The sequence below is a fragment of the Bombina bombina genome, chromosome 1 (genome assembly GCF_027579735.1).
Source record: "Bombina bombina isolate aBomBom1 chromosome 1, aBomBom1.pri, whole genome shotgun sequence".
Taxonomy (NCBI): Eukaryota; Metazoa; Chordata; class Amphibia; order Anura; family Bombinatoridae; genus Bombina; species Bombina bombina.
The window spans coordinates 252,315,220-252,338,279 of NC_069499.1; the positions used below are offsets into that span (position 1 = coordinate 252,315,220).

At 42.9% G+C, this 23,060-nt stretch overlaps 1 protein-coding gene across 1 annotated transcript in view; it reads left to right on the plus strand.

The window, feature by feature from the left end:
* Window positions 1-23,060, plus strand: part of HECTD1 (HECT domain E3 ubiquitin protein ligase 1) — a 699,591-nt gene that overhangs the window by 129,696 nt on the left and 546,835 nt on the right. The window contains exons 3-6 of the mRNA XM_053711863.1: window positions 17,997-18,231; window positions 18,609-18,836; window positions 18,944-19,225; window positions 19,304-19,574. Coding sequence (XP_053567838.1) covers window positions 17,997-18,231; window positions 18,609-18,836; window positions 18,944-19,225; window positions 19,304-19,574 — 1,016 coding nt within the window. The remainder of the gene's footprint in view (window positions 1-17,996; window positions 18,232-18,608; window positions 18,837-18,943; window positions 19,226-19,303; window positions 19,575-23,060) is intronic.

The following is a 23,060-nucleotide window of genomic DNA, read 5'->3' on the forward strand; positions in this document are numbered from 1 at the left end:
TTTTTCAGATCCAATGGATAAAAAAATTAGAGGGTTACCTTAAGAAAATGTTTATTCAACAAGGTTTTATTTTACAGCCCCTTGCATGCATTGCGCCTGTCACTGCTGCGGCGGCATTCTGGTTTGAGGCCCTGGAAGAGGCCATCAATACAGCTCCATTGACTGAAATTGTTGACAAGCTTAGAACTCTTAAGCTAGCTAACTCATTTGTTTCTGATGCCATTGTTCATTTGACTAAACTAACGGCTAACAATTCCGGATTCGCCATCCAGGCGCGTAGGGCGCTATGGCTCAAATCCTGGTTAGCTGATGTGACTTCAAAGTCTAAATTACTCAACATTCCTTTCAAGGGGCAGACCTTATTCGGGCCTGGTTTGAAAGAAATTATTGCTGACATTACTGGAGGTAAGGGTCATACCCTTCCTCAGGACAGGGCCAAATCAAAGGCCAAACAGTCTAATTTTCGTGCCTTTCGAAATTCCAAGGCAGGTGCAGCATCAACTTCCTCTGCTTCAAGACAAGAGGGAACTTTTGCTCAATCTAAGCAGGCCTGGAAACCTCACCAGTCCTGGAACAAAGGCAAGCAGGCCAGAAAGCCTGCTGCTGCCTCTAAGACAGCATGAAGGAACGGCCCCCTATCCGGCGACGGATCTAGTAGGGGGCAGACTTTTTCTCTTCGCCCAGGCGTGGGCAAGAGATGTTCAGGATCCCTGGGCGATGGAGACCATATCTCAGGGATATCTTCTGGACTTCAAAGCTTCCCCTCCACAAGGGAGATTTCATCTTTCAAGGTTATCTGCAAATCAGATAAAGAAAGAGGCATTCCTACGCTGTGTGCAAGACCTCCTAGTAATGGGAGTGATCCATCCAGTTCCGCGGACGGAACAAGGATAGGGTTTTTATTCAAATCTGTTTGTGGTTCCCAAAAAAGAGTTAACCTTCAGACCAATTTTGGATCTAAAGATCTTAAACAAATTCCTCAGAATTCCATCTTTCAAAAAGGAAACTATTCGGACCATCCTACCCATGATCCAAGAGGGTCAATACATGACCACAGTGGACTTAAAGGATGCCTACCTTCACATACTGATTCACAAAAATCATCATCGGTTCCTAAGGTTTGCCGTTCTAGACAGGCATTACCAATTTGTAGCACTTCCCTTCGGGTTGGCTACAGCCCCGAGAATCTTTACGAAGGTTCTGGGCTCAATTCTGGCGGTTCTAAGACCGCGAGGCATAGCGGTGGCTCCGTATCTAGACGACATCCGGATACAGGCGTCAAGCTTTCAAATTGCCAAGTCTCATACAGAGATAGTTCTGGCATTTTTGAGATCGCACGGGTGGAAAGTGAACGAGGAAAAGAGTTCTCTATCCCCACTCACAAGAGTCTCCTTCTTAGGGACTCTTATAGATTCTGTAGAGATGAAAATTTACCTGATGGAGTCCAGGTTATCAAAGCTTCTAAATGCTTGCCGTATTCTTCATTCCATTCCGCGCCCTTCGGTGGCTCAGTGTATGGAGGTGATCGGCTTAATGGTAGCGGCAATGGACATAGTGCCATTTGCGCGCCTACATCTCAGACCGCTGCAATTATGCATGCTAAATCAGTGGAATGGGGATTACACAGATTTGTCCCCTCTGCTAAATCTGGATCAAGAGACCAGAGATTCTCTTCTCTGGTGGTTGTCTCGGGTCCACCTGTCCGAGGGTATGACCTTTCGCAGGCCAGATTGGACATTTGTAACAACAGATGCCAGCCTTCTAGGTTGGGGTGCAGTCTGGAACTCCCTGAAGGCACAGGGATCGTGGACTCAGGAGGAGAAACTCCTTCTGATAAATATTCTGGAGTTAAGAGCAATATTCAATGCTCTTCTGGCTTGGCCTCAGCAACACTGAGGTTCATCAGATTTCAGTCGGACAATATCGCGACTGTGGCTTACATCAACCATCAAGGGGGAACCAGGAGTTCCCTAGCGATGTTTGAAGTTTCAAAAATAATTCGCTGGGCAGAGACTCACTCTTGCCACCTGTCAGCAATCCATATCCCAGGCGTGGAGAACTGGGAGGCGGATTTTCTAAGTCGTCAGACTTTTCACCCGGGGGAGTGGGAACTCCATCCGGAGGTGTTTGCTCAGTTGATTCATCGTTGGGGCAAACCAGAGTTGTATCTCATGGCGTGTCGCCAGAACGCCAAGCTTCTTTGTTACGGATCCAGGTCCAGGGACCCAGAAGCAACGCTGATAGATGCTCTAGAAGCGCCTTGGTTCTTCAACCTGGCTTATGTGTTTCCACCGTTTCCTCTGCTCCCTCGACTGATTGCCAAAATCAAACAGGAGAGAGCATCAGTGATTCTAATAGCGCCTGCGTGGCCACGCAGGACCTGGTATGCAGACCTAGTGGACATGTCATCCTTTCCACCATGGACTCTGCCTCTAAGACAGGACCTTCTAATACAAGGTCCTTTCAATCATCCAAATCTAATTTCTCTGAGACTGACTGCATGGAGATTGAATGCTTGATCCTATCAAAGCGTGGCTTCTCCGAGTCAGTCATTGATACCTTAATAGAGGCACGAAAGCCTTTTACCAGGAAAATCTATCACAATATATGGCGTACATATCTTTACTGGTGTGAATCCAAGAATTACTCATGGAGTAAGGTTAGGATTCCTAGGATATTGTCCTTTCTCCAAGAGGGTTTGGACAAAGGATTATCAGCTAGTTCCTTAAAGGGACAGATTTCTGTTCTGTCTATTCTTTTTCACAAGCGTCTGGCAGAAGTTCCAGACGTCCAGGCATTTTGTCAGGCTTTGGTTAGAATTAAGCCTGTGTTTAAACCTGTTGCTCCCCCGTGGAGCTTAAACTTGGTTCTTAAAGTTCTTCAAGGAGTTCCGTTTGAACCCCTTCATTCCATTGATATTAAGCTTTTATCTTGGAAAGTTCTGTTTTTGATGGCTATTTCCTCGGCTCGGAGAGTCTCTGAGCTATCTGCCTTACAATGTGATTCTCCTTATCTGATTTTTCATGCAGATAAGGTTGTTCTGCGTACCAAACCTGGGTTTTTACCTAAGGTGGTTTCTAACAAGACTATCAATCAAGAGATTGTTGTTCCATCATTGTGTCCTAATCCTTCTTCAAAGAAGGAACGTCTTTTACATAATCTGGACGTAGTCCGTGCCTTGAAGTTTTACTTACAAGCTACTAAAGATTTTCGTCAAACATCTTCCCTGTTTGTCGTTTATTCTGGACAGAGGAGAGGTCAAAAAGCTTCGGCAACCTCTCTTTCCTTTTGGCTTCGGAGTATTATACGCCTAGCCTATGAGACTGCTGGACAGCAGCCCCCTGAAAGGATTACGGCTCATTCTACTAGAGCTGTGGCTTCCACCTGGGCCTTTAAAAATGAGGCCTCTGTTGAACAGATTTGCAAGGCCGCGACTTGGTCTTCGCTTCACACTTTTTCAAAATTTTACAAATTTTATACTTATGCTTCTTCGGAGGCTGTTTTTGGGAGAAAGGTTCTTCAGGCAGTGGTTCCTTCCGCTTAATTCCTGCCTTGTCCCTCCCATCATCCGTGTACTTTAGCTTTGGTATTGGTATCCCATAAGTAATGGATGTTCCGTGGACTGGATACACTTAACAAGAGAAAACATAATTTATGCTTACCTGATAAATTTATTTCTCTTGTAGTGTATCAAGTCCACGGCCCGCCCTGTCATTTTAAGGCAGGTCTAAAATTTAATTAAACTACAGTCACCACTGCACCCTATGGTTTCTCCTTTCTCTGTTTGTTTCGGTCGAATGACTGGATATGGCAGTTAGGGGAGGAGCTATATAGCAGCTCTGCTGTGGGTGATCCTCTTGCAACTTCCTGTTGGGAAGGAGAATATCCCATAAGTAATGGATGTTCCGTGGACTGGATACACTACAAGAGAAATAAATTTATCAGGTAAGCATAAATTATGTTATCTGACACTGTTCGGGACTCTTGGCAAACAGTCCCTAAGGTGGATGGAGCTATATCTACCCTGGCTAAGCGTACAACTATTCCTATTGAGGACAGTTGTGCTTTTAAAGACCCTATGGATAAGAAATTGAAGGGTATTCTAAAGAAATTGTTTATTCATCAGGGTTTCCTTTTACAACCAACGGCCTGCATTGTACCATTTACCACTGCGGCGGCCTTCTTGTTTGATGCTTTAGAAGAGTCTCTTAAGACTGAGACTCCTTTAGAGGATATTTTAGATAGAATTAAGGCTCTTATCTGGATAATTCTTTTATTACAGATGCCGCCTTTCAGATTGCCAAGTTGGTGGCTAAGAATGCTGGATTTGCTTTTTTAGTGCGTAGAGCGTTCTGGTTAAAATCTTGGTCTGCTGATGTGTCATCTAAGTCAAAGTTTTTGGCTATTCCTTTCAAAGGGAAAACCCTATTCGGGCCTGACTTGAAAGAAATAATTTCTGACATTACGGGAGGTAAGGGTAATCTCCTACCTCAGGATAGAACTGCTAAACTGAGGGGTAAACAAAATAATTTTCGTTCCTTTCGGAATTTTAAAGGAGTCCCCTCTTCTTCCGCCAAGCAGGAATTTTGCTCAGGCCAAGTACGTCTGGAGACCCAACCAGGCTTGGAACAAGGGTAAACAACCCAAGAAGCACGCTGCTGCTACCTAGACAGCATGAAGGGGCGGCCCCCGATCCGGGACCGGATCTAGTAGGGGGCAGACTTTCTCTCTTTGTTCAGGCTTGGGTAAGAGATGTTCAGGATCCTTGGACACTGGAAATCGTGTCCCAAGGGTATCCGCTGGAATTCAAAAGTTCTCTCCCAAGGGGGAGGTTTCTTCTTTCACGATTTTCTGCAGACCAATTTGTCCCGTTCTAAGACTGGAACAGGGACAGGGGTTTTACTCAAATCTTTTCGTGGTCCCCAAAAAAGAGGGCACGTTTCGACCCATTTTAGATCTAAAGAGTCTCAACAAGTTTCTCAGAGTCCCTTCCTTCAAAATGGAGACTATTCGAACAATTGTGCCATTGACCCAGGAGGGTCAATATATGACTACCTTGGACTTGAAGGATGCATACCCTCATATTCCTATCCACAAGGATCATCATCAGTTCCTAAGGTTTACCTTCCTGGACAAACATTTTCAGTTTGTGGCTCTTCCCTTCGGGTTGGCTACAGCACCCAGGATCTTCATGAAGGTTCTAGGATCCCTTCTGGCGGTTCTCAGGCCGCGGGGCATTGCAGTGGCGCCTTATCTAGACAATATTCTGATCCAGGCATCGTCTTACCATCTGACAAAGTCTCATACAGACATGGTTCTGTCCTTTCTGAGGACTCACGGGTGGAAGGTGAATCTAGAAAAGAGTAAATTAATTCCACAGGCCAGGGTTCCCTTCCTGGGAAAGCTAATAGATTCCATGTCCATGAAAATTTTCTTGACAGAGGTCAGAAAGTATAAGATTCTGAATATATGCCGAGCCCTTCAATCCAATCCTCGGCAATCAGTGGCTCAGTGTATGGAGGTAATTTGATTGATGGTGGCTGCAATGGACATCATTCCGTTCTCATTTTCATCTCAGACCGCTACAACTGAACATGCTCAGGCAGTGGAATGGAGATTATGCAAATTTGTCTCCTCAGATAGATCTGGATCAGGAGACAAGAGACTCTCTTCTTTGGTGGTTGTCGCCGGATCATCTGTCCCAAGGGACGTGCTTCCGCAGACCCTCATGGGTGATAGTGACAACGGACGCCATCCTACTAGGTTGGGGTGCAGTCTGGAATTTCCTGAAGGCTCAGTGTGTGTGGACTCGGTCGGAGTCTCTACTTCCAATCAATATTCTGGAATTGAGAGCAATATTCAATGCGCTTCAGGCTTGGCCTCATTTGGCTTCGGCCAAATTCATCCTTTTTCAGTCGGACAACATCACGACTGTGGCTTACATCAATCAGGGAGGAACAAGATAACTCTTGTTATCTGTCGGCAATCTACATCCCAGGAGTGAACAACTGGGAAGCGGATTTTTTGAGCAGACAGATGTTCCATCCGGGGGAGTGGGAACTTCATCCGGAGGTCTTTGCCACCCTGATTCTCAGATCGGGCAGACCGGAATTGGATCTGATGGCGTCTCGTCGGAATGCCAAACTCCCGAGATAAGGATCCAGGTCACGGGATCCTCAGGCCGAACTGATAGATGCCTTGGCAGTTCCTTGGTCGCTTAACCTAGCTTATGTGTTTCCACCGTTTGCTCTCCTTCCCCGGGTGATTGCTCGGATCAAACAGGAGAGGGCTTCAGTGATTCTAATCTAGCGTTCGTGGCCTCGCAGGACTTGGTATGCCGATGTAGTGGACATGTCCTCTCTGCCGCCATGGAAGCTTCCATTGAGGCAGGACCTTCTCATTCAGGGACCCTTCCAACATCCAAATCTAGTTTCTCTTCAACTGAGTGCTTGGAGATTGAACGCTTGATTTTATCTAAGCGGGGGTTCTCTGATCGGTCATTGATACTTTGATTCAGGCACGTAAGCCTGTCACTAGAAAGATCTACCATAAGATATGGCTTAAATATCTTTTTTGGTGTGAATCCAAAGGCTACTCATGGAGTAGAGTAGGTTTCACAGGATTCTGTCTTTTCTCCAAGAAGGATTGGAGAAAGGGTTATCAGCGAGTTCCTTAAAGGGACAGTATACACTCATTTTTATATAACTGCATGTAATAGACACTACTATAAAGAATAAGATGCAGATACTGATATAAAAATCCAGTATAAAACTGTTTAAAAATGTACTTAGAAGCTTTCAGTTTAGCTCTGTTGAAAAGGCAGTTGGAAAGCCCACTGCAAGTGGGAAATAAGACACTCTCCCCCTCCCCCTTCTTTTGCATATGAAAAGACCCTTTACACAAACCAGAGCAAGCTGGAGAAGGTAGCTGATGGTATTCAAATAAAACCTTGGGGCTTGGTTAGGAGTCTGAAAATCAGAGCAATGTTCTTTAAAAATAAGCAAAATTATGCATTTTTAAAAAAAACAAACTTTATGGGCTTTATAAATAGATCTACAAAACATTTATGCAAAGAAAAAATGAGTGTATAATGGCCCTTTAAAGGGACAAATCTCTGCTTTGTCAATTTTACTACACAAACGTTTGGCAGATGTTCCAGACGTTCAGTTTTTTTGTCAGGCTCTAACAAGAATTAAGCCTGTGTTTAGACCAATTGCTCCACCCTGGAGTTTGAATTTAGTTCTTAATGTTCTTCAAGGGGTTCCGTTTGAACTTATGCATTCCATAGATAAGTTGAAGTTGTTATCTTGGAAAGTTTTATTTTTGGTTGCTATTTCTTCTGCTCGTAGAGTTTCTGAGCTTTCAGCGTTACAATGTGACTCGCCTTATCTTACCTTTCATTCTGATAAGGTGGTTTTACGTACCAAACCTTGGTTCCTTCCTAAGGTTGTTTCAAATAAGCATATTAATCAGGAAATAGTTGTTCCTTCTTTATGTCCTAATCCTCCTCCTAAGAAGGAGCGTCTGTTGCTTAACTTGGACGTGGTCCGTGCCTTGAAGTTTTACTTGCAGGCGACTGAGGATTTCCGTCAATCATCTTCATTATTCATTGTTTTTTCTAGAAAGCGTAGGGGTCAGAAAGCTACGGCTACCTCCTTTCTTTTTGGCTGAAGAGTATTATCCGTCTGGCATATGAAACTGCTGGACAGCAGCCTCCTGAAAGAATAACGTCTCATTCTACTAGGGCAGTGGCTTCCTCATGGGTATTTTAAAACGATGCTTCTGTTGAACAGATTTGCAAGGCTGCAACTTGGTCGTCTCTTCATACTTTTTCCAAATTTTACAAATTTGATACTTTTGCTTCTTCTGAGGCTGGTTTTGGGAGAAAGGTTCTTCAAGCAGTGGTGCCTTCCGTTTAGGTTACTGTCTTGTCCCTCCCTTTCATCCGTGTCCTGTAGCTTTGGTATTGTATCCCACAAGTAAGGATGAAATCCGTGGACTCGTCATATCTTGTAAAAGAAAAGGAAATTTATGCTTACCTGATAAATTTATTTCTATTACGATATGACGAGTCCACGGCCCACCCTGTCATTTCTAAGACAGGTTTATATTATATTATTAATAAACTTCAGTCACACCTGCACCTTTGGCTTTTCCTTTCTCTTCCTAACTTCGGTCGAATAACTGGAGGTGGAGGGAAGGGAGGAGCTATATATACAGCTCTGCTGTGGTGCACTTTGCCACTTCCTGCTAGCAGGAGGTTAAATTCCCACAAGTAAGGATGAAATTTGTGGACTCGTCATATTGTAAAATAAGTAAATTTATCAGGTAAGCATAAATTTCCTTTTTTATCCTTAATGTTATGGGTTCTTGATTTACTTTCCCTCTTATTGAGGAAATTTTAGGCTTAGGTCTGTGACTTTGTGACATTTCTATGTCACATTCATATATTTTTTTAGGATCATGGGATTCCAATTGTTCCTATGTTTTATTTATAGGAATACAATATTATAATTTTACTCAGTATGGTTTCAAGTATTAGTGCACTAATATGTTCATTTCTATGTTTTATTTATAGGAATACAATATATGTTTTCTCATAGTGAGATAATATTGACTAATATCTGACATGTATTGTTTCATATATTATACTCAATTTCTTAGTGTTTTTAGGACATTAATATATGTATTTCTTTGTTTTTTTTATAGAAATACTATGTTATAATCTTTCTCATGTTGAGGCGATATTTGTAAATATCTGTGACATGTGTTTTTTTTTCATGCATCATACTCCTTAGTGTTTTTAGGACACTAGTATATTTATTTCTATGTTTTGTTATAGAAACACAATATTATATTCATTCTCATATTGAGATGATATTCTCTATGGTCGCTGTCATTCCTTATCCTTTATGACACTTTAAGGACTGGCATCTCCAGGGTTGTTGTTTTGTCTCCAACTGCTAGGGCTGGATGTCCTTTTAATATCTGTGACATCATAATTGTCTGATGTGTGATAGATATATATATACTGTTATAAGCTTTATGTTTGCTTATCGTATCCTTTTCTACTGTACTTTTTGTGTGTGTGTGTTTAATAGGATTTAAAAAAAAATTCATGCTTCATCCCTACCTTTTTATCGTAGAAGTAGATGTTGATATTGTTATACGCCGCGTATATCGTCCTCCTACTGTACATATTATCAAAAATAAACCTCTAATGAAGACGGAGAGGATTTTTAATTTTTTTTTTTAGATCTTTCTTACGTACATATTAATGTGTGCCTTTATAGGGATTGTTAGCATTTGCATGTTTTATCCATATCTTTTTACAGTAGAAATATATTCTGAATATTATATATTATAATAAAAATTTCTCCTACTTTTAAAATTATGTGTAGTTTTTAGGGATTTAAGCATTTTCATGTTTTATCCCTCCTTTTCTATAGAAAATGTGTATCGGATACATTCTTTGCTTGGGCCTACGGCCTCCCCACCCTGAATGCGCCTGATTTCGGAAGCTAAGCATGGTCAGACCTGGTTAGTTAGTTCCCTTCTAGAACAGCTTTATAAAGGATACTTAAAGTGGATGGGAGTAAGACCTTGTGGCGCAATGGTAGCGCACCTAACTCCAAATCAGAATGTTGCGTGTTCAGATCACGTTTGGGTCATGCTTACTTTTCAATCCAGGTTCTAAGAAGTATTCTTATTTTTCCCTTAGGTGGTTCATTTATATTTTAGTCAATAGTTTCTCTACTGATATTCTATGTTCTTTGCAGACAGCTAGTAGTCATGGTGCTTACAGCTACCTGCCTATTTTATTCCTGGTAGCCTAGAGGTATCCATCAGCCCTGGGTTTAATACCCTTTTAGGCAATTTCGTTGATGGACAGAGCACAGGAGTATGTGGTAGTATAGTAGCTGGTATTCTCCATGATTGTTTTAGGGTTATTTCCCTTCTTTCAACTATCAATTCAATCTCCTTGAATTAGGTAGCGGTTTCTCTCCCTGGAATGCGGACCACTCGGACCTCTCTGAGGATTGTCTTTGACAACCTGACGAGAGACTCTCTGTTCTGGTGGCTCGTTAGAGGATCTTTTGTCTCAAAACTCATGCTCCTTGAGTTCATCCTGGGAGACTGTTTCAACTGATGCCGGCCTTTAGGCTGTGGAGCAGTTTGGGTTTGGTTAATGACTCTGGGAATCTTTACTCAGTAGGGATCTGACTTTCCGATAATTATATTACAGCTGAGAACAATTTTCAATGTCCTATTAGCCTGGTCCCAACTGTGTTTGGTCCGGTTTATCGATCTCCTATTGGATTAATCCTCTGCAGTATCTTATATCATCCATCTGGGAGGAACAGGGAGTTCCTTTTCAATGAAGGAGGTGTCTCGCATCCTTTGGTGGGCGTAGTCTCATAAATGCCATTCATGGTTCTCTAAATCTGATTCTGTCTGCATGGAGATTGTATGCTTAGTTTTGTTTAAAGGGACAGTCTACACCAGAATTATTGTTGTTTTAAAAGATAGATAATCCCTTTTTTACCCATTCCCCTGTTTTGCATAACCAATACAGTTATATTTATATATTTTTTACCTCTGTGATTATCTTGTATCTGAGCCTCTGCAAACTGCCCCTTTTTTCAGTTCTTTTGACAGACTTGCAGTTTAGCCAATCAGTGATAGCTCCCAGGTAACTTCACGTGCATGAGCACAGTGTTATCTATATGAAATTCATGCACTAACACCCTCTAGTGGTGAAAAACCTGTTAAAATGCATTCTTAAGAGGCGGCCTTCAAGGTCTAAGAAATTAGCATATGAACCTCCCAGGTTAAGCTTTCAACTAAGAATACCAAGAGAACAAAGCAAAATTGGTGATAAAAGTAAATTGGAAAATTGTTTAAAATTACATGCCCTATCTGAATTATGAAAATTTATTTTGGACTAGACTGTCCCTTTAACTAGGTTTTTATGTATGAGTTATTGATGCCTTATTTCAGGCTCGTACGTCGGTTTCTCGCAAGATTTTCCATAGATTCGGCACATATTAATTTACTTGTGCGTTCCTCTGGGGTTTCCCTGGTATAAAGTGAGAGTAGCCCATATTTTCCAGGAGGGGCTGAAGAAGGGTTTCTCAGTCTTTTCTCTGTTGGGTCAGTTTTCTTTCCATTACATATAAGTTTGGCTGACTTACCAGATGTTTGGTCCTTGGTTCAGACCATGCTCAGAATCTGGACTGTGTTTTCTTCCTGTTGCTCCACTTTTGGAGTCTTAATTTTGTGTTTCAGGTTTTGCAGTAGGCTCAGTTTGAGCCTAGGCATTCTGTAATATTGTTGCCTTGGAAAGATAGTAGAGTCTCTGTACTTTCAGGGCTACAGAGTGATTCCTTTTCCTTTTTCCATGCAGATAAGAGGATTTATTTTTCCTTTTGGAAGGGTTGTCTGTTTCTCAACCTGGAGGTGGTTTCGTGCTCTCTAAGTTTCTAAGGCTTTTTGTTACTTTTCTGCCCTTTTTGTAGTATTTACTTGAGAGGGCCTGAATGCAGCGTCAACTCCTCTTTCTTTTTGGTTGAGGAGTGCCTTCCGGTTGACCTATGAGACAGCTGGATTTCCGCCTCCTCAGAGGATTTTCGGCTTTTTCATCTAGGGCTGTCTATTTTTCCTGAGCCTTTGAAAAAGAGACTTCTGTGGAACAATTTTGCAAGGCGGCCACTTGGTCTTCGTTGCATACATTTTCCTAATTCTTTAAATTCAAAGGCTTCTTTTGGTAGGAAAGTTCTTCCAGAGGGGGTGCCTTCTGTTTAGGCCCGCCTGTCTTGTTCTCCTCCCTTCCATTCTGTGTCATCTAGCTTGGGTATTGGTTCCCACTAGTAATTAGAATGGATTAGTGGATTCTCCATGCCATTGGAAGGAAAACAAAATGTTTGCTTACCTGATAAATTATTTTCTTTCCTATCGGCTGTTTTGTTTTTGTAATTTTCTAAACTTCAGGCACCTCTGTACCCTTTGTGTCCTCTTCTATTTTCATATTCCCTCAGCTGAATGACTGGGGATTGTGAGAGGATATTTAAAGCTTTGCAGGGGTGTTATTTGCCTCCTTCAGGTGGCCAGGTGTTTAATTCCCCGTAGTAATTATAATGGTTTCGTGGACTCTCCATGCCAGGAAAAAAAATAATTTATCAGGTAAGCATAAATTTTTTTTCCAGTAGAGTCCATGGCTTCATTCATTACTTGTGGGAATACAGAACCTGGCCACTAGGAGGCAAAGACACCCCAGCCAAAGACTTAAAGGGACATAATACTCATATGCTAAATCACTTGAAACTGATGCAGTATAACTGTAAAAAGCTGACAGGAAAATATCACCTGAGCATCTCTATGTAAAAAAGGAAGATATTTTACCTCACAATCTCTTCAGCTCAGCAGAGTAAGTTCTGTGTAAAAAGTTATACTTCACCTGCTCCCAGCTGCAGGTAAAAAAAAAATAAAAAAAAATGAAGAAATGAACAGCAGCCAATCAGCATCAGCAGTGCTGAGGTCATGAACTCTTACTGTGATCTCATGAGATTTGACTTAACTCTCATGAGATTTCATAGTAAGCTTCCTTTACCTGATTGGTGCATTACTTTCAAGTGTTTAAACATTTGGGTATTATGGCCCTTTAAATACCTCCCCCACTCCCCTCATCCCCCAGTCATTCTTTGCCTTTCGTCACAGAAGGATGGCAGAGAAGTGTCGGAAGATTCGGAGTAGTCTCTTATGGAGGGTAGTACTCTTCGAGATGGTACTGGAGTTTTAAGTAGTCTTGTCAGCCTCTCAGTGAGAGCATGGATGAAAGTTAGAGTCCGGAGATGCAGGGAGAGTCTTTCTGTGAAATCATCCCGACTCGTATTAACAGCTCCTTAAAGGGACACTGAACCCAATTTTTTTTCTTTTGTCATTGTTAGAGCATGCAATTTAAAGCAACTTTCTAATTTACTCCTATTATCATTTTTTCTTAATTCTCTTGCTATCTTTATTTGAAAAAGAAGGCATCTAAGTTTTAGTTTTTTGGTTCAGAACCCTGGACAGCACTAGTTTATTGGTTGTTGAATTTATCTACCAATCGGCAAGAACAACCCAGGTTGTTCATAAAAATGGGCCAGCATCTAAACTTACTTTCTTGCTTTTCAAATAAAGATAGCAAGAGAATGAAGAAAATTTGATACTAGGCGTAAATTGGAAAGTTGCCTAAAATTGCATGCTCTATCTGAATCACGAAAAAAAAATTTGGTTCAGTGTCCCTTTAAGCAATCAGCGTTGACGAGTTTTGCTGCCTGCTTTCTACCACTCAAGTCCATGTCAGAGGCGATGCCACAGCACTGTCAAACTTGAGAGGCCATGTTCCTGTTCCACGGCATAGATTCTGGCAAGATTGTTTCGATTTTATACATTTATCATAACGCAAGAAGACAGGGTCATAGTGTGACTCCTTTTATCTGTACAGAATCAAGGGTTAATATCTCCGGAAGGGGATTATTGAACGGGGGGGGGGGGGGGGGGATTTATACATGATTACTTTACTGTGTTTTTTACTGCGATATGTGTGAGATGTGACTCTGGCAATATGTGAGCAGTCAGGCTCTTCCTTTTATTTTTGATTAACTGCACAGTCTTTTTAGTTTGGCGCATTTTTTCTCGGCTGCAGGGGGCGGTCCTGCATGACACTCCATGTGACCGGGTGTGGCCTCATCTTCCTGTTTCCTGACAGTCAGTTGCATGAGACGTAGTGGTCTCTCTGTTGGCCTGGGTCATAGGAGGTGGTGTGTGCCCTTGCCATTGGAGGTAAAAAAGGTGCCATTTATATTTTTTCTGTAGTCCATACTAAAGGCACAAGCTATGAAGGACTCTGATGCGTTAGAGGGTACTTCCCCTTTGCCTAGATCTGCCTGTATTTATTGAGAGGAGGTTATGGTATACCCGCCTGCTCAACTATGTTTCACATGCCTTGAAAAAATTTGTGATATCTAAAAAGAACAAGATGTTTAGTACAACTGAGCCATCCACCTCTGAGGTCTCTCCGTCCCGCGAGGTGCGTTCCCTACAATCGTCTCAGATTACACATGCAGCTCCCCAATGCACTACTAATCCTCCTGCAGGAGGGGCCCCGTGGCCGCCAGATTTTTCTGATCAGTTGCAAACGGCGCTGTCTCCGGCCTTTAGTGCTTTACCTCGCCCTGCTAAGCTCAAGCAAAAGGTTAAACATTGCTATCCTTCCCAGGGGTCATTTACTTCATTGGATTTTTCTGAAACTAGATTATCCGCTGATGAGGAAGACTCTGATACCTCGGAAGTCTCTCTCTCTGGGTCGGAATCTGCGGCCTCTAAACCTCCGGCTCCGGAGGAACCAGACTTTAGGTTTATGATTGAGAAATTAAGCTTTTTATTAAGAGGTGTTAGCTACTCCGGAACCAAAGTTACCTGAGGAACCTTCTATTCCTAAGCTTGATAAAGTGTACGAGGACTGGGTAGTGCCCTAGACTTTCCCGGTTCCCGTTAAGATGGCGAATATTATTAAGAATGAATGGGAGAGACTTGGATCTTCTTTCTCCCCTCCTCCTTCGTTTAAGAAGTCTTTCCCGGTTTCTGACTCTCAGCTAGAATTGAGGGGGTCTGTCCCTAAGATGGATGGAGCTATCTCCACGCTTGCTAAGCGTACCACTATCCCTCTCGAGGATATTTTATCGTTTAAGGAACCCATAGTTAAGAAATTAGAGACCTTGTTAAGAAAAATGTTTCAGCCTGCAGCCGCAGGATCCGCTACCTATTGGTGTGACTGTCAGATATGATCGAGGTGGAAACTCCCCTCAATGAGATACAGGAAATAATTTAAGCTCTGAGGGTAGCTAATTTGTATATCTGTGATGCAAATATGCAGATAATTTGCTTGAATGCCAAGACATCAGGCATTTCTGTTCTGGTCTGGAGTGCCCTGTGGTTGAAATCGTGGTCTGCTGACATGACGTCCAAATCTAGATTACTCTCCCTTCCATTTAAGGGGAAGGTTCTTTTCGGTCCTGGCCTGGACTCATATTCACGGGGCAAGGGTGCCTTTCTACCGCAGGATAAGAAAAATAAGCCTAAGGGTCCTAATTTTCATTCCTTTTGTTCGGACAAGTCCCAAAAACAGCAGCCTGCCGTGAAGCCCGAGCAGGCCAAGGGATCTTGGAAGCCATCTCAGTCTGGGAATAAAGCCAAGCAGAACAAGCAGCCTGCCAAGACAAAGTCAGCATGAAGGGGTGGCCCCCGCTCCAGTTCTGGATCGTGTAGGGGGCTGACTATCTCTTTTGGATGAGAAACGTACAGGATCCTTGGGTTCTGGAAGTCATTGCCCAGGGTTACAAGATAGGTTTCAAATCTTTCCCTCCTAGGGGCAGATTCCTCTTGTCAAATCGATCATCAAAACCAGAGAAGCAAGATGCCTTTCTAGAGTGCGTGAGGGATCTCTCCTCTCTAGGAGTAATTGCACCAGTACCTCTGGCAGAAAGAGGTCTAGGGTACTATTCAAATATTTTTGTGGTCCCAAAGAAGGAGGGTACATTTCGCCCGATTCTAGACCTAAAGTGCTTAAACAAGTTTCTGTCGGTCCCATCATTCAAGATGGAGACAATAAGGTCCATTCTGCCCCTAGTTCAACAGGGACAGTTCGTGACTACGATAGACTTGAAGGACGCTTACCTTCATGTGCCAATACATATGGATCACTTCAAGTTCCTAAGATTCGCTTTTCTGGACCATCACTTCCAGTTTGTAGCTCTCCCCTTCTTTACGAAGGCTCTGGGAGCTTTGCTCGTGGTGGCGAATTCCAGTGGTATTGCAGTAGTGCCTAATCTGGACGACATCAACCATCAGGGGGGGAACGAGAAGCTCCCTAGCCATGAGGGAAGTGTCTCGGATTCTGGAATGGGAGGAGATCCACATTCCGGGTGTAAATAACTGGGAAGCGGATTTTCTCAGCAGACAAACGTTTCATCCGGGGGAATGGTCTCTTCACCCGAGGTTTTTGCGGAGGTTTGCAACAGATGGGGGACACCGGAGATGGATCTGATGACGTCAAGACTCAACTTCAAGCTACCCAGATCCGGGTCACGGTCCAGGGATCCTCAGGCAGAACTGATAGATGCCTTAGCAGTGCCTTGGGGGTTCAACCTAGTCTACATATTTCCTCCGTTACCACTTCTACCTTGAGTAGTGGCCCGCATCAAGCAGGAGAAAGCTTCGACTATTCTGATTGCTCCTTCGTGGCCACGAAGGATGTGTTTTGCGGATCTGGTGGGGATATCATCGTCTCCTCCATGGAGGTTACCCTGTCGCAGAGATCTGCTGGTACAGGGTCCCTTTGTGCATCAAAATCTAGATTCTCTTAGGCTGACTGTGTGGGGATTGAACGCTTAATCCTAGCCAAGAGAGGATTTTCAAAGAGTTTGATTGATACTCTCATTCAAGGCAGGAAGCCGGTCACCTGACTCGTCTATCATAAGGTGTGGAGGACCTACTTATTCTGGTGTGAGGCTCGTGGGTATCCCTGGCATAAGGTCAAGGTATCCAGGATCCTTTCCTCCCTCCAGGACGGCCTAGAGAAGGGACTTGCCGCCAGTTCCTTAAAGGGACAGATTTCGACTGTGTCGTTACACAAAAAGCTCGCTGAGCTTCCTGATATTCAGTCTTTTGTTCAGGCTCTGTCTAGAATCAGGCCTGTGTTTAGACATTCCACTCCACCTTGGAGTTTAAATCTTTTTCTAAAAGTTTTGCAGAGGACTCCGTTTGAGCCCATACACTCGGTTGACATTAAATTACTGTCTTGGAAGGTTCTTTTTCTACTGGCTATTGTTTGGCACGCAGAGTCTCTGAGATATCGGCCTTGCAATGTGAGCCCCCTTACCTAGTTTTTCATGCTGATAAAGCTGTTCTTCGCACTGGGTTGGGTTTTCTCCCTAAGGTTGTCTCTGATCACAACATCAACCAGGAGATTGTGGTTCCTTCCCTGTGTCCCAATCCTCCTCCTTGGAAGGAATGGTTACTTTATAATTTGGATGTGGTTCAAGGTTTGAAGTTCTATCTTCAGGCTACGAAGGATTTCAGACAGACTTCAGCATTGTTTGTTGTCTATTCGGGGAAGTGCAGAGGGCTTCTTCCACTTCCCTATCTTTTTGGCTGAGGAGCATGATTCACCTGGCTTATGAGACAGCGGGACATAAGCCTCAGAGGATTATTGCTCACTCAACTAGAGCTGTGGCTTCTTCTTGGGCCTTCAAGAATAAGGCATTTATGGAGCAGATTTGTAAGGCGGCTACCTGGTCCTCCTTACATACTTTTCAAAGTTTTACAAATTTGATGTTTTTGCTTCGGTGGAAGCAGCTTTTGGGAGAAAGGTCTTGCAGACTGTGGTACCCTCAGAATAGGGTCTGCCTCTCTTTTACCCTCCCATTTTTTTCATTCAGTGTCCTCTAGAGTTTGGGTATATGTTTCCCACAAGTAAGGACTCTCCTCATATTAAGATGGAAAACATAAATGATGCTTACCTGATCATTTTATTTCCATCTTTATGAGGAGAGTCCACGGCCTCCGCCAGGTTCTCCATTGGGCGGACCTAAATTTATTTTTTTTTCCTTTTGGCACCATTTATACCCTGATAATTGTCCTACTGTTCTTTGTTCCCTTGGCAGAAGGAGTGGGGGAGGTATTTAAGCCTTTGGCTGGGGTGTCTTTGCCTTCTCCTGGTGGCCAGTTTCTGTATTCCCAGAAGTAATGAATGAAGCCGTGGATTCTCCTCATACAGATAAAAATGAAATTATCAGGTAAGCATAATTTGTTTTTTCATTACAAACTTCTTGTCCCTGGTATTAGTAAAAATGCTGACTTTTCTTATTTTTTTAAGATTGCAAATATTATGAAAACTGTTAATCTATTCTTAGGCCAGTATTTTAAATTTCCTCTACCTGTCTGTTCTCTTCCAGGTGTCCCCCACGTACCTTCCTGCCAGCCCTATGTAAAATCTTCCTGGATGAAAGTGCACCAGACAATGTACTTGAAGTCACAGCCAGGGCTATTACCTACTACCTAGATGTTTCTGCTGAGTGCACCAGGCGCATTGTAGGGGTAGAAGGTGCCATTAAAGCACTGTGCAATCGGTTGGTGGTGGTGGAACTCAACAACAGGACCAGCCGAGATTTGGCAGAGCAATGTGTGAAGGTAGGTTGGACTCAATCTGTGTGCAGCTTTCAAGCATTTTGGGTCATTAAGATCAAGTTGTAGGCTTCAAAAAGTTTTCTGGATAATACGAATTAGGCCAGTGCTTGACAAATCTGTTTAAAAATTAGTAGGCAGTAAGAATATTTAGGAGCCAGGCATATTTTTAAGAGCCAGACAGTTGGATTTGTATATAGATATATGGAGAATAACCCAAAACATAGGAGCCAGGGGTAAAATTCTAGGAGCCAGTGGCTCCCAGGCTCCTGGGTTTGTCGAGCCCTGAATTAGGCAACAGGAAACTTTCTTACAGAATGTAACTGCTCATTTATTGTATTTTAAGTACTTGCCATAATATATTCCATTCTCACTCCACTTAGGTACTTGAACTCATCTGTACACGTGAGTCAGGAGCTGTTTTTGAGGCAGGGGGCCTGAATTGCGTGCTGACCTTCATCCGGGACAGCGGGCACCTGGTGCATAAGGACACTTTGCATTCTGCTATGGCAGTGGTTTCTCGACTTTGTGGGAAGATGGAGCCACAAGATGCCTCTCTGGAGACCTGTGTGGAATCACTTTCTAGCCTTTTAAAGCATGAAGACCATCAGGTGAGGACCAAAGGGTTTATAAGAATTTGCTCAAAAGGTTTGTGAGCCAGCATTCCTCTGTTTCTTTATGTATGTAGCCTTACGCTCCACATAATATCTCCAAATAGGTGTCCGATGGGGCTTTGCGCTGCTTTGCCTCTCTTGCAGACCGGTTCACGCGTCGTGGGGTGGATCCTGCTCCTTTGGCTCAGCATGGGCTAACAGAGGAGCTATTGTCTCGCATGGCGGCTGCTGGTGGTACTGTTTCTGGTCCTTCATCAGCCTGCAAACCAGGGCGTGGCACAAGTGGAGGCCCTTCCACATCAGGAGACTCCAAAATCAGCAACCAGGTTTCGACCATAGTGAGCCTGCTATCTACATTATGCCGCGGATCACCTGTTGTCACACATGTATGTACTGACATTTCTAATTGTTTGGCGCTGAAGGTTATTAAGATATTTACTGAAATATTGTCTTTTCCTACACAGGATTTGTTAAGGGCTGAGCTTCTAGATTCCATGGAGAGTGCTTTGCAAGGGGATGAGCGTTGTGTACTTGACACCATGAGGTTGGTGGACTTGCTTCTGGTACTGTTATTTGAGGGCCGTAAGGCTTTACCAAAGTCAAGTGCTGGCTCCAGTGGCCGTATACCAGGTCTGAGGCGACTGGATAGCTCTGGTGAGAGATCACACCGTCAATTGATAGATTGTATCCGAAGCAAGGACACAGATGCGCTCATTGATGCTATTGATACAGGAGGTGAGGGTCAGTGGTTATGGATAATGGTTGTATACAGATTATTGCTATAGAAAGTGGGAAAAAAACAAACTGGAAAGTTATTTTAATTTGTATGTTCAATTATGAAATAGTATGTTGTGTAGTTTTATTTCCCTGTAAAGGACCAGTAAATACAGTAGATTTGCATAATCAACACATACATGATAAAAAAAGATTCTAAACTTTAAAAGATTTTTTTTTTTCTGACATATTTCAGTTATGTCTTTTTCCACTCCCCCTGTATCATGTGACAGCCATCAGACAATCACAAATAAATATACCTATAGTCTGAATTCTTGCACATGCTCAGTAGGTCCTAGTGACTCAAAAAGTGTAAATATAAAAATAATGTTCACATTTTGTTAATGCAAGTAAATTGGGAAGTTGTGTAAATTTTTATGAATCAGATGGAGCATGCAATTTTAATTTTGATTTCAGTGTCCCTTTAACCTTAGTGAAACCCTTATGGATGTTTTTTAGACTAGTAAAGTAATTTTTTTTATAAGGTATAAAAATATGTTGCACTTGCATATCTTACATTGGTTTCTCCAACATAGGTGTGTCGGTCCACGGCGTCTCCTTACTTGTGGGATATTCTCCTCCCCAACAGGAAATGGCAAAGAGCCCAGCAAAGCTGGTCACATGATCCCTCCTAGGCTCCGCCTTCCCCAGTCATTCTCTTTGCCGTTGAACAGGCAACATCTCCACGGAGATAGGCTTAGAGTTTTTTAGTGTTTACTGTAGTTTTTATATTCAATCAAGAGTTTGTTATTTTAAAATAGTGCTGGTATGTTATAATTTACTCTGAAACAGAAAAGAGATGAAGATTTCTGTTTGTAGAGGAAAATGATTTTAGCAACCGTTACTAAAATCGATGGCTGTTCCACACAGGACTGGTTGAGAGGAATTAACTTCTGTTGGGGGAACAGTGAGCAGACTTTTGCTGCTTGAGGTATGACACATTCTAACAAGACGATTGTAATGCTGGAAGCTGTCATCTTTCCCTATGGGATCCGGTAAGCCATTTTTATTACAGACAGAAAAAAAGGGCTTCACAAGGGCTTTTTAAGACTGTAGACATTTTCTGGGCTAAATCGATTTATATATAAACATATTTTATTACTCCATAGCCTTGAGGAATTATTTTAATCTTGGAATTTTGTAAATAACCGGCAGGCACTGTATTGGACACCCTTTTTCTCTAGGGGCTTTCCCTAATCATAGGCAGAGTCTCATTTTCGCGCCTGTATTGCGCACTTGTTTTTGAGAAGCATGACATGCAGATGCAGTGTGTGAGGAGCTCTGATACATAGAAAAGACTTTCTGAGAAGGCGTCATTTGGTATCGTATTCCCCTTTGGGCTTGGTTGGGTCTCAGCAAAGCAGATACCAGGGACTGTTAAAGGGGTTTAAATATAAAAAACGGCTCCGGTTCCGTTATTTTAAGGGTTAAAGCTTCCAAATTTGGTGTGCAATACTTTTAACGGCTTTAAGACCACTTGTGGTGAAAATTTTGGTGAATTTTGGAACAATTCCTTCATACTTTTTCGCAATTGCAGTAATAAGTGTGTTCAGTTTAAAATTTAAAGTGACAGTAACGGTTTTATTTTAAAACGTTTTTTGTACTGTATCAAGTTTATGCCTGTTTAACATGTCTGAACTACCAGATAGGACTGTGTTCTGATATGTGGAAGCCAAGGTTCCTTCTCATTTAAATAGATGTGATTTATGTGACACAAAATTTAGAGAAAATGATGCCCAAGATGATTCCTCAAGTGAGGGAGTAAGCATGGTACTGCATCATCCCCTCCTTCGTCTACACCAGTCTTGCCCACACAGGAGGCCCCCTAGTACATCTAGCGCGCCAATACTCCTTACTATGCAACAATTACGGCTGTAATGGATAATTCTATCAAAAACATTTTAGCCAAAATGCCCACTTATCAGCGAAAGCGCGACTGCTCTGTTTTAGAAAAATACTGAAGAGCATGGGGACGCTGATGATATTGTTTGCTGAAGGGCCCTACACCAGTCTGAGGGGGCCAGGGAGGTTTTGTCTGAGGGAGAAATTTCAGATTCAGGGAAAAATTTCTCAACAAGCTGACCTGATGTGATTACATTTAAATTTAAGTTGGAACATCTCCGCGCTCTGCTTAAGGAGGTGTTATCCACTTGGATGATTGTGAGAATTTGGTCATTCCAGAGAAACTATGTAAAATGGACAAGTTCCTAGAGGTCCCGGGGCCCCCCGAAGCTTTTCCTATACCCAAGCGGGGTGGCGGACAATGTAAATAAAGAATGGGAAAGGGCCGGTTATACCTTTCGTCCCTCCCCCCATATTAAAAAATTGTTCCTATGTCGACCCCAGAAAGGACTTATGGCAGACAGTCCCCAAGGTCGAGGGGGCGGTTTCTACTCTAAACAAACGCAACCCACTATACCCATAGAAGTAGTTGTGCTTTCAAAGATCCTATGGATAAAAAAATTAGAAGGTTTGCTTAAAAAGATGTTTGTTCAGCAAGGTTACCTTCTACAACCAATTTCATGCATTGTCCCTGTCACTACAGCGCGTGTTTCTGGTTCGATGAGCTAGAAAAGGCGGATCAATAATAATTCTTTCTTCTTATGAGGAGATTATGGACAGAATCCGTGCTCTCAAATTGGCTAATTCTTTCACCCTAGACGCCACTTTGCAATTGGCTAGGTAGCGGCGAAAAATTCTGGGTTTGCTATTGTGGCGCGCAGAGCGCTTTGGTTTAAAATCTTGTTCAGCGGATGCGTCTTCCAAGAACAAATTGCTTAACATTCCTTTCAAGGGGAAAACGCTGTTTGGCCCCTGACTTGAAAAGAGATTATCTCTGATATCACTGGGGGCAAGGGCCACGCCCTTCCTCAGGATAGGTCTTTCAAGGCCAAAAATAAACCTAATTTTCGTCCCTTTCGCAGAAACGGACCAGCCCCCAAGTGCTACGTCCTCTAAGCAGGAGGGTATTACTTCTCAAGCCAAACCAGCCTGGAGACCAATGCAAGGCTGGAACAAAGGAAAGCAGGCCAAGAAACCTGCCACTGCTACCAAGACAGCATGAGATGTTGGCCCCCGATCCGGGGACCGGATCTGGTGGGGGGCAGACTCTCTCTCTTCGCTCAGGCTTGGGCAAGAGATGTTCTGGATCCTTGGGCGCTAGAAATCGTCTCCAAGGTTATCTTCTGGAATTCAAGGGGCTTCCCCCAAGGGGGAGGTTCCACAGGTCTCAATTGTCTTCAGACCACATAAAAAACAGGCATTCTTGCATTGTGTAGAAGACCTGTTAAAATGGGGAGTGATTCATCCTGTTCCATTAGGAGAACAAGGGATGGGGTTCTACTCCAATCTGTTCGTAGTTCCCAAAATAGAGAGGAACGTTCAGACCAATCTTAGATCTCAAGATCCTAAACAAGTTTCTCAAGGTTCCATCGTTCAAAATGGAAC